General features: G+C 42.5%; 3 protein-coding genes across 3 annotated transcripts in view; 2 read left to right on the forward strand and 1 right to left on the reverse strand.

Moving 5' to 3' along the window:
• ppp1r14c (protein phosphatase 1, regulatory (inhibitor) subunit 14C) overlaps positions 1-1,952 on the reverse strand; it is a 23,526-nt gene extending 21,574 nt beyond the window's left edge. Inside the window, exon 1 of the mRNA XM_023401175.2 lies at positions 937-1,952. Within this exon, the coding sequence (XP_023256943.1) occupies positions 937-1,170 (234 nt within the window). The 5' untranslated portion in view covers positions 1,171-1,952. The remainder of the gene's footprint in view (positions 1-936) is intronic.
• Positions 1,953-2,665: 713 nt separating this feature from the next.
• Positions 2,666-5,533, forward strand: iyd (iodotyrosine deiodinase). Its single transcript, XM_023401157.2, has 5 exons — positions 2,666-2,970; positions 4,071-4,268; positions 4,394-4,553; positions 4,731-4,887; positions 5,031-5,533. The coding sequence occupies exons 1-5, from the start codon at positions 2,772-2,774 to the stop codon at positions 5,211-5,213; spliced, it is 897 nt and encodes a 298-aa protein (XP_023256925.1). The 5' UTR covers positions 2,666-2,771; the 3' UTR covers positions 5,214-5,533.
• A 576-nt stretch (positions 5,534-6,109) lies between these two features.
• sec63 (SEC63 homolog, protein translocation regulator) overlaps positions 6,110-11,041 on the forward strand; it is a 14,291-nt gene continuing 9,359 nt past the window's right edge. Inside the window, exons 1-9 of the mRNA XM_023401171.2 lie at positions 6,110-6,372; positions 7,272-7,371; positions 8,923-9,037; positions 9,246-9,358; positions 9,507-9,568; positions 10,099-10,157; positions 10,349-10,399; positions 10,530-10,638; positions 10,899-10,993. Coding sequence (XP_023256939.1) covers positions 6,249-6,372; positions 7,272-7,371; positions 8,923-9,037; positions 9,246-9,358; positions 9,507-9,568; positions 10,099-10,157; positions 10,349-10,399; positions 10,530-10,638; positions 10,899-10,993 — 828 coding nt within the window. The 5' untranslated portion in view covers positions 6,110-6,248. The remainder of the gene's footprint in view (positions 6,373-7,271; positions 7,372-8,922; positions 9,038-9,245; positions 9,359-9,506; positions 9,569-10,098; positions 10,158-10,348; positions 10,400-10,529; positions 10,639-10,898; positions 10,994-11,041) is intronic.

The raw sequence follows: 11,041 nt of genomic DNA on the forward strand, positions 1-11,041 counted from the left end.
CCCTGTCTTCTCCCTCCTTCTCTCCCAACGCACATACACAGACTCGCACGCACACAAACGCTCTTCCCCTTTAAATGATAAAGAAGGTGACTTGTGAACAAGAGAGCGCAAAATAATGTGGCTGTCAATATCGTCTGGTCACAGATTCTCCCACGAAAGGCGAAAAGGGTTTAAAAGGTCAGAAATCTGCCACAGAAACGCTGGAGAAAATGATTTCAATGTATGTTGTCCCTCTGAACACAACCACAGAGAAAACGGAGACACTGCCACGGGCTCTTTGACATGCCTTTTGCTCTCGAGGCCCGGCACAGAGAATGAAATGATGACCCGCGGGGAAAGAAGCATGTTGTCAATCTAAATAAATTCAATGAAATCGGTTAATGGACACATTTTCAGTAAAAGACTGAGGCGACTGGTGCGTAAAAGGCGCAACCGTGCGGTTTCTCTCGACCTCCTTGGTCCATCTCTCTCCCTGCACGGCAAAGCGTGTGAGAGAGGAGACAATACATCGGGTTAGAGTCAGTGTGTCCAGCAAAGAGCTACATTGTTAAACCAGACAGCTTTGTGTCTCTTATAGACTCTTCATGCTACTCTCCCCTCGGCCATAAGCCAGCAGGTTGCAATGTTGCAGAGGACAAAGAGGCACCAGTAAACCTGAAGGCACAGGCTATTTAGTGGAGGATAGTCCATTGTAAATGTGACAGACCGCTGTTCCTGATAATGCAACTCAGGTCAGACAGAGGAGGAATCATCTACTATATGTTAGTTTAAGTGAGTGAGGTTAAGTTTGGTATCATTTTATATCATCAGTCATAAGGCCACACATTTGTCAAAGCAGGTAATCAGGACCAGTGCCCCCCCCCCCCCGTCTCCATATGGTTATGTGTCTGCGTGAATGCGCGTGAGTGTGTGAGTTGAGATTTCTGCTCCACTCACCTCACAGTCATACAACTCGCTGAGCTGCTCGATGATCCACTCCTCCAGGACGAGTCTTTTCCGCAGCTCTTTCCTGTCGTACTTGACCGTCACTTTGCCCTGTTTCTTCTGGACCGGGTCGTCCCCGGTGATGGGGCCGGACCCCACGCAGCCCACCCCGGGCGCAGCTTGGAAGAAGACGCGGCTGCCAGCGGTGGGCAGCGGGGCACTGGTCTCGGTGCTGGCGGCCGACATTGCGGGATGTGAGGGCTTATTATTGACGAAATGTGTGAATGAGTGAGGACTGCGTACTGCGCGGTAGACAGGAGAATGGTGAGGAGCTTTTAAACAGCTGCTATTTAAAGCGCAGCGCCGGAGACAGCCGAGGAGGCGGAGCCAACACTGCAAGAAGTGAGCGACTTAGGCGCCTGTCTCCTGTTAAAATTATAACCAGTGTCCCTCTCTTCTGTAGAGTGGAATAAAATTGCCAGTTTCCAGCACTGTGTTTCATAAGACGAATTTCAAGTAATTACTGCGAAACATGACTGTTAAAGAAAATGACCTTTCTACTGTCGCCAAAATGGCAGCGAACTGAGGGAATTTCTGCAATGATTTTAATTACAGATTCTCAAAGTGACCCTGAAAGATCATTAACAGGCTCCAAAACTTGTTCTAGAAAACTAAATATTCTGAACAAGTAAAATGCGATAGAAACGATTTGTTGAGATGAGATGGCCGTTTTCTATTTTAGTGTGTCAGCTAAATTCCCTCAGTGGTGCTTGTGTGTGCATCAGCGCGCACTGGAGAACGAGCAGATGCTGGAGAGCTTCAGCAGAAGGTCTTTCCCAATTCCAGGCGCGCTTCCAGGCGTGTTTTTATTCATTTATTGATCAGTATGCTGCTATCTGTTGGGTATCTACGTCTTCTCGTGTGATGTATAGCTGAGTTGAAAAGGCTGATAGGCCATGGCTGGATATGCGCACCCGAATTTGGATCACCAACATGTGTTTATGCGCTGAGTATGTCTGAACCCAAACACTCCAGTCAGCCATTGGAAGAGTGAGATGCGCCACCTGTTGGTCATATAGAGAAGTATTTATAGGCTATATACATTATAGGTTCATATTTCACTGAACATTATGTTGTGCAATAAATGCTGAGATCTGGTGTTCAATCACTTTACATTTCTTCTGAGATGATGCAAACTAACCCATGTTTAATGATTCTGCAGGTTAAGTCCAACGTTACAACCTGGCCCTTTCTGGTCAACACCTGTCAATAGCAGAATTTCTCATTTTGAACTAAAGCTTTTTCAACTAAAATTAAAATATGAAATATTAATAAAAGGTAACAGATAATAATTCCTGCTGTATATTTTACATCTGGAGCAAATAAAACATCAAAGGGATTTGCAAGATTGTCAGAAAATGTCTAAATAGAAATTCACAGTAAATTATTGAACTAACTTTATGTGAACCTTTGACTTATAGATTATGTAGCAACACACCGAGGGCTCATTGTCAACAGGAATAAGTGGAATATTAACTTTAGGAAAAAGTACATTAAAGGACTTTGTAACACTGACTTAAAGTTTATATTGCTCACACTGTTTCTTGATGACCGTCCTATGATAACTATCCGGACCACGTTCAGGCAGCCAGTCATAGTGGATCTATAGCCTACCTTTTTTTTTTTTTTTTTTTTTAGCAGAGCTGCAAGCTGATGGGATATTTCTCTCAAAGATAGCTCTGACTCAGCGCATATAGGCCCACCCCAGATAACAGTGAAGTGTTTTATAACATCAGCTGAGCCACTCAACAATCAAGTGCCTCTCCTCTCCACATCTCCGGCAAGACATGGCTCTCCTGTCCGTCCTCACGCCTGTTCTGGCGGTGGTCCTGTGCCTGGTGATAGGCTTCATGCTGGTGAGGTCACGGGACACAGAGACCACCTCGACCTCTCCGGACAAAACCAAAGCGGCGTCGAAAGCGAACTTGAGACCGTGGGTGGACCAGGACTTACAGGACGATACAGAAAGCAGAGCCAGAGAGGAAGGTAGGAGCTGAGCAGGAACCTTTTTCTCACTTGGCGGAGCTGAACATTTTTTGTTCACATCTACGAGCCAGCCGTATGCCTGTACCCGAAAACAAATGATCTGTACGCCACAACAATCTCAACTCAATTCACAGATCTAGAGCAACGTAAAAACTCGATAATTCTCAGTGTTTTGCGCGTCAAAGAAAAGTGCACGCGCCGTGGCGGAACGCTTTTGGACGCTTGGACGTAGTCTAATCAGCCACAGCTTTAGTTAATCGATAATGATAAATGATCTGTAGCCGGTATGGATGTGATACAAAGATACTGGCGTTTTCCATTTTTCCTTCTCTTTATTTATTTTTTTAATTTCCATTAAAAAAAAGTTTTAAAAAGAGTCGAGTTTTTTTAATCATCCACATCAGACAGCATAATATAATCATGTTTTTGCTTTATATGAGTGAAATCTATCATTTAGGTGAACATCATTCTTTCATGATGCATGTTTCTAAATTTGCTTGTTTTTGATCAGATTAATTAAAAAAAATGGTTTCTGGTGCTTTGGACAGTTCATAATGATTTTGCAACAGTAAACTGATTAGTTGATGGACAGAAAATGAATTAATCAATTCTTTGTTTTTCAAGCGAAGATGACAAACACTTTCTGGTTACAGCTCGAATGTCATTCAGTTTGCTGTTGTTCTTTTTCATATGTGACAGTAAATTGACTATCATGAGTATTTAGACTGTTAGGCAGATAAAAGAAGCAAACTGAAGACATTATCGTAGCCTGAAGGCACAGAAATTGTGAAAGCAATTTTTTAAACAAATTTTAAAAATATTTCATAAAAGATTAATCAATTAGTTGAATAAAATAATGCGCAGATTAATTGATAATGAAAATAATTGTTAGTTGTAGCCTTAGAGCCTTGCAGTCTGCCAAGTTAACAGTGAAGAAAAAGGGTCCCACTGTTCAACAGAAACATGTCTTGGATGCTTGACTTGGACGCTCCATGACAAATCCAAGAGCACTATCTTTGCAAATGCCCTCATTAACATGTTGAATTTTTCCTGTAAGAAGTTGCTCACTGGTCCTGCTTCTCTGTACCTCATTGTTTTAGAGGATGGTGATTGGGTGGACAGCAATGAGGAGGAGGATCTTCCACATGTGCCCTACTCCCCGAAACGTTACACTGAGGAGACAATGCTGGAGAGAACCAAGGATTTCTACACTCTGATGAACCAGCGGAGGTCTGTCCGATTCATCAGCCCAGAGCCGGTCCCACGAGAAGTCATAGATAATGTCATCCGCACTGCAGGCACGTGCTAGTGGACCATGGACCACTGTTAATCTTGTATAAATGTTAAATGCAGCTATGTAATGATTTTGTCTCTCTAATTCTTGTCTGTATACTCACCCCCCACCTCTTTTTCCTCTGGGCAGGTACGGCCCCAAGTGGAGCACACACAGAGCCCTGGACGTTCGTTGTGGTGTCAGACACAGAGACGAAGCACCAGATCAGGCTGATAGTGGAGGAGGAGGAGGAGATGAACTACCGTCAGAGGATGGGGGACAAGTGGGTCAATGATTTAGCCAAATTAAGGTGAGCACCAATACTTACTGCACACATTCGTATCACTATTCAAGTAACTGCACTGACAGCATTCGATCCCCAACCCAGTATCCTGCATTTTGGCCATGCATACACAATAATGTAAAGTTTATCTACATCTAATTTCACACATCTCTCCTCTTTCTCACAACTTCTTTTCTCCTGCAGGACCAACTGGATTAAAGAGTACTTGGATATCGCGCCTTACCTGGTTCTCATCTTCAAGCAGACCTATGGGATTCTACCAAACAGCAAGAAAAAGACACACTACTACAATGAAATCAGTGTCTCCGTATCCTGTGGGATTCTGTTGGCTGCATTACAGGTGAAAGATAAAATCTCACATAGAATTATAGGTCAATCCATCCCCATTTTCTTGGTTATTAATGCAGTGCAAAACAAGACCATACAAGAACACGTCTGGTAAAGCAACTAAATATCTTTTGTTTCTGTCCATTTGCTTACCAGAATGCGGGTCTTGTTACCGTCACATCGACTCCCCTCAACTGCGGCCCCCAGCTCAGGGTGCTCCTAAAGCGGCCGGCCAATGAGAAGCTGCTGATGCTTCTTCCTGTAGGTTACCCTGCTTCAGACGCCACCGTGCCTGATTTGAAACGCAAGCCTCTGGATGAAATTATGGTGCACATGTGACAAAATCAATCTGCAGAGAGAATGAAATGCAAAAAGCCAAATTCTTTTTCCTTTCATTACACGGGGTGTAACCTCACTGACAGTGCTAGATAAAAGCCCGCTCGTACAAATGTTAAATAAGTCAAACAAGGGCAATGTACAGACATCTGAAGGTCAACCACAGAGAAAAACAAACTGAAATCTAAATGGTTTCCAGAAATGCTGCCAAGAATAAAATACAGTCTGTTTTCAGCTGTTTGCATTGGCACTGCTTGTGTAATTTGTTTTTGTGAAATGCAATGTAATGTCCCTGGACAATAAATGAAGAGTTGGACTTTGTATTTCATTTGTCAGAACTGTAAATAATAATATTAATTTTTTAAAAAAAGATATATTAATATAGCGATTTTATGATTTTTAGGAATCCATGTAAATTGTTATGACAAAGAATCTAAAGATCTGCACTAAGTTATGGCAGGTCTGTGCCACTATGTCTTTTCTTAGGGGGACAGCACCTCACCACGACTATCTGAAGAGGGTTTTTTTCATTGTTTTACTTTCAGCATATTTTCACAAAAAAAAAAAAAAGAAATAATAGGTAATTCTGCAAAACCATGACTTAACCCTGAAAAAAACATTGCCTCTCTCCTTGAAAATAAAATAATCATGCTGATATTTTTGTGGGACTTCTTGGCTACAACTGCCATCTCCTTACAACTCAAGATAGTGGCACGAGGTTTAGAATGTGTAACGTGTAAATCTTCACTGAAGCCCGCAGGTATGTTTCCGCTGTTCAAAAAGTCATCCACTCTCAGCGCCTCCGTCTATCTTTATCGCAACCTCTGGGGGTCGGTGACACTCGGGAAAAGCGCTGAATCACCCATCGAAGAAGACGAAAGGCCACATTGCGCAGGCGTACACCACGTACACCGATGATCAGAGCTCTCTTGGCTGGATGCTAGCTGGCTAGCTAACGGTCTGTCAAGTCGCACACATTGGGCTAGAAGGGGGAAGCGCAGCGGTGGAGAAGAAGGGCGACCCAAGCGCCGCTACGAAATGGCCGGGCAACAGTTCCAGTACGATGACAGCGGCAATACGTTTTTCTATTTCCTAACGTCCTTCGTCGGACTTATTGTGATCCCGGCCACATATTACCTCTGGCCCCGGGATCAGAATGCTGGTAAGGCCCGATGTCTGGCTCTGTGCTAACTTAGCTAAATAACTAACCTCAGCCAGTGCAACGTGAAGAGTTCACACAGCATCTTGGCTCGTACAAACCCACCGCTGGGCAGTCTGTTAATCTGGCTAGCTTGCTATTGAACGCAGAGGCGGTACAACCTAACCAAACGGTGTAGTAACCAGTCCACGTCTCTTTCACTGTTCAAAGCTTAGTACAAGTCAGTCAGTGTTAACACAGTTACCCGTCCTGCTTTACTAATTAGCAGCCCGTTGGTTATCCATCTGTCTTAACTCCACTTATCTAGCCACTATCGCCTGCTTCTGTGGGTTTTGTGGGTTAGCTTCGTAAAGCTAAGTGCTGGCTAGTGCAGCCAAAGCTTTACCCATAAAAGCAAGCGTCTTTGTGCCTTTATTGACTTTATGCTGACATATCCGTATCTCTACAGTTTGTCAACAACACAGCATATCTAACATGGGTTATGTAAGATATGCTAACAGACTTTACTCAGCTGGTCCACTGGGAATAGCTAAATGACAGGTCACCATAGAGAGCTTAACATGTTGCTAACAGTTCAGATATTGATTTCACCATATAAGACGAAGTATTTCATGGAAGTGAGGTTATCCAAGCTAAAATCACGGCATTAACTAAATCTTTTCTGTCCAAGTCGCTTTACAGTAACGTAATACAAACTTCTGAACTTATTGTACTGAATGAAGTGAACATATGCCTCTCCCTGCTAGTCTAACATATCCACAATAATGATATTTTCTCAGTGGAAATATCATTCTCCCCTGATGTAAACTCAACTTCATGCGCCACATTCTCAGTATTGATTGTGACTGGTTTGACAGTACTAATGTTTCATTAATCTCTTTTTGTGTCCATCGTCTCTCCAGAACAACTGCGTCTGAAGAGCCTGAGGAGGGTACATGGCCGCTGTCTGTGGTACCGGCTCAGGCTGATGAAGTCACAGCAGAGCATCGTCCCAACATTAAAGTGAGTCCAATGAATTGGATTTGGGTTTCTAGTGTTTAAGAAAGTAAACACGATACACACAAATTGATGGAGGGTAAATGTTTGTCAGCACACAGCTTGTGGGTGATTGAATGAATGACCAGGCTTCCCTTTCCCTGAATTTCTTCCATAGTACCAGCTGGTAACATCTCTGAAAGCTGATAACACTATTCTTAAAGTTGGCCTGGAATACCTCATGTGGCATGAATTATTTACTGTCATTTATAGTTATTTGTGGAACTATGTTGACGTGTTTCACCTAATCCAAGAGCAGCTTCAGTTGGACTACTTCCTTGCAAATGTCTTGACATATGATTGGCCTCAACTTGCCTGCCAATATAATAGTAGGTTTGCTCCCTTCTCCATTGTTGGCAAATGTCGCATCACTTCTGTTGTTTGGGTGTGACCTGCCTGAGCTGTTTGCATTGAGAAAGCTCAGTCATCCTCCATTCGCTGGAGCTGTTCCTGATAGCTTACTGCTTCAGTTCCCAGCTGGACAGAGATGTTGTCTCTGTTGTGTGAAGATGAGACATGGGCCAGGTTGCTGTCCATAGTGTAGACAGACTCGATACTATGCGTGTGTGGAAGTGCTTGTTTTTTTTTTTTATTTGTGGCACAAGTTTGGCTTATGTTGTTTTCATGTGTAAACATCTCAGTGACGTGTGCTGTTGGTGTAAACACTGTGTTGCGCTGTTTAACATTTCTCTTAACATGACCCTGTTTTCTAAGCGTTGTTTATTCGTGCTGTGTGTGTGTGGGTTAATGGAAAGACGGGTGTTCGAGTGCTCTTCGCTGTCTCGCTCTGCCTATCTTGTCACACGCATTTGCCTCCTCATCACAGTACGCCTGTCTGAGTATCTCCTCTTTGTTCTGTCTCTGCCTTTTCATCTGTTTAGCTTCATACTTCCAATTTCCACTCCTGTTCTGTCACCAGACCCACATCCTGTTTTTTTTCTCTCAACATTGATCATTTATTGATTTGCATCATTGGATTTGTGACAGAAGCTGGTGCAAGCATCCGACATGTTAATTCAGTCACATGAATCAAAATGATTTTCTTTAAACTTTCTCTCAAAATCTTAGTATCTGTTTCCCCTTGGCAACTGTATCATAATGATGGTGTTTATTATGGGAATCCATCATGTATTTTTCTGGTTGAGCTACTCAGACAACTCTGAGGCTAGTAAGTGGTTGTCATGGCAACAGATGCTGCAGAGCAGCCCATAGGGTTTTGCCATTGTCATGGAAACAAGTTCAACTTCCATGTGTAAATACTAAACAACAATAATGTCAGAACCTGTCCTGCATCTTCTGCTTATATGCAGTAGATTAAGATGAGCTTTCTTTAGTGTTTGAATTACATCCTCATGTTTGTAGCTTTAACATGCTGGAAGCTAGTTGCAGAATTGGTTCAGCGGAATAGCTTAAAAGTTATAATAATTGTAAGCCACAGTGAGAGTGTGATGTTGTCTCCCGAGAATTCAGACGTTGGTGTGTAACGTTTTTTTCCTGTTTGTCTGTTGCCATTTTCAGGAAAGCAGCCTTGTTATTTGGGTGGGCTGTGTTCCTGCTGCTAGCCTACAAGGTGTCCAAGCTGGACAGAGAATACCAGGAGTACAATCCTTATGAAGTCCTTAACTTGGACCCGGTAAACGCACACAAGACATGACCAAATGAAGTCCTGAAAGTTTATGTATTTTTATCTTGTCTGCTCACGATATTACATCCATTTCTTGAGCAGGATAAAAAAAATATGATCCCTCTGCATTTTGATGACTACAAAAGAGTTGGATTTGACAATATCTGTTATGTATGGTTTGATTTTGGAGTTGCTATAATTATATTTCTGTCTCCAGGGTGCATCTCTGTCAGAAATCAAGAAGCAATACCGTGTACTGTCACTCAAGTACCATCCTGATAAAGGTGGTGATGAGGCCACATTCATGAGAATTGCCAAAGCCTATGCTGCGTAAGTGTCAGTCAGGTCTTGACATAATAATCCAGACAGCAAAACTACATCAGCCATCAATAATGAAAGTAACTGCCTGCTACAGCCCATTATTTAGTATCGATCGATTCATTTACTTTTGTCTACTTGTTTTTTTTTTTCCCCACAGTCTGACCAATGAACAGTCGCGGCAGAACTGGGAAATGTACGGTAACCCAGATGGTCCAGGAGGTAAGTGAAGATACTCTCAATCCCACAGTAGGCTTTTATGTGTTGACACACCTTCCGTGCTTGATGCTGGTGAGTCAGCCTCTTATAGCCATGAACGTGTTAAACAGTGGAAGATGAATTGAAACAACACAGCCCATTCATTGCAGTGAGAGCTGACACCCAACACTTGTGATGAGAGAGTGTCTCCCTCTTTCGCACACACTTTTACCGATCCAAAAATAACGTTTTATACAGATTTTGGTGCCTTCTGAGAACAGATTGTGCGGTTTAAATTCTGTAGATTAGAACAGTAATTGTTGAATGTTTTCAGGAATTTTTGTAGTTATAAAGGTGTCACTTTTTAACGAATGTAAATGGGGAAAACGATCTTTCTTTCACTCATGGTCTTGGCCGACATGCAGATGGATATTATTCACAGAATTATATAATTTCACACAGAACAGTTTCTGTTGAAGGGAGCTTTTTACTGCAGTATGAAAACAAGAGATCTTGCCATTTTGGTCCATTGTCTCTTCTGTCTCCCTTTCTAGCTACCAGCTTTGGTATTGCCCTTCCTGCCTGGATTGTTGACCAGAAGAACTCAATGCTGGTATATATTCATTGATTTCCTCAATGTAGTTTTTAAATGATAAACTTTCCTTGTTTTTTGTATTTGAATAGAAGAGAGCCAATGCGATGAATACCCCAAAGACCCTGATGTTATCCAGGATCACAATGCATACTGTTGCGGGTCTTATCTAAAACATGATCTGGTCTGATGGTTTTTGTTTTCCTTTGCAGGTGCTGTTGGTGTATGGACTAGCCTTTATGGTCATCCTCCCTGTAGTTGTGGTAAGTCGTGAACATGATTTTCAGCTTCTGTACAGTAGAATGTATCTTATAGTTACTATTTCTTCCTCTTATACCCTCATTATTGACTTTTAAGTCTTCTATTCTACATCTGTTTCCTTCTTCACCTTAGGGCACATGGTGGTACCGCTCCATCCGCTATAGTGGAGACCAGATCCTCATCAACACTACTCAGCTCTTCATGCATTTCATGTACAAGACGCCGAACATGAACATGAAGCGTGAGTTTCCCCTTCACACTGCATGGTCACTTATAACATACAACACTTTAAATTTGATATATGCACAAATAAGCTGTACCCAGCAGGTTTGAAATACAGTGAGTGTTCATGTGGTTAATATGGTCGTGGGCTGGGAGATAGTTACGATGAGCAGTGGTCACCTCGCCATCCACTTCACACATGACATATATATATATATATGGATCTTTACTTTTTTCGGTCATCCATTTTGACTAAATCTGACCTAATGTGACCTCCAGGGTTGGCCATGGTGTTGACAGCAGCATTCGAGTTTGACCCCCGCAGCAATAAAGAAGCCACTATACGACCAACAGACAACATCGAAGTGCCGCAGGTAATAACAAATATCAACACAATGTGTTTTGACGTGTGTGTGTGGGGT

This window comes from Seriola lalandi, unplaced genomic scaffold (genome assembly GCF_002814215.2).
Source record: "Seriola lalandi dorsalis isolate HSWRI2012SDOR001 ecotype SW California unplaced genomic scaffold, Sedor1 jcf7180002053531, whole genome shotgun sequence".
NCBI lineage: Eukaryota > Metazoa > Chordata > Actinopteri > Carangiformes > Carangidae > Seriola > Seriola lalandi.

Excerpts from the sequence above, each read along its gene's own strand:
- iyd (XM_023401157.2), top strand. The coding sequence starts at position 2,772 with ATGGCTCTCCTGTCCGTCCTCACGCCTGTTCTGGCGGTGGTCCTGTGC. Across the intron at positions 4,554-4,730 it reads AATGATTTAGCCAAATTAAG|GACCAACTGGATTAAAGAGT; the intron begins GTGAGCACCAAT and ends TTTCTCCTGCAG. Across the intron at positions 4,888-5,030 it reads TTCTGTTGGCTGCATTACAG|AATGCGGGTCTTGTTACCGT; the intron begins GTGAAAGATAAA and ends TTTGCTTACCAG.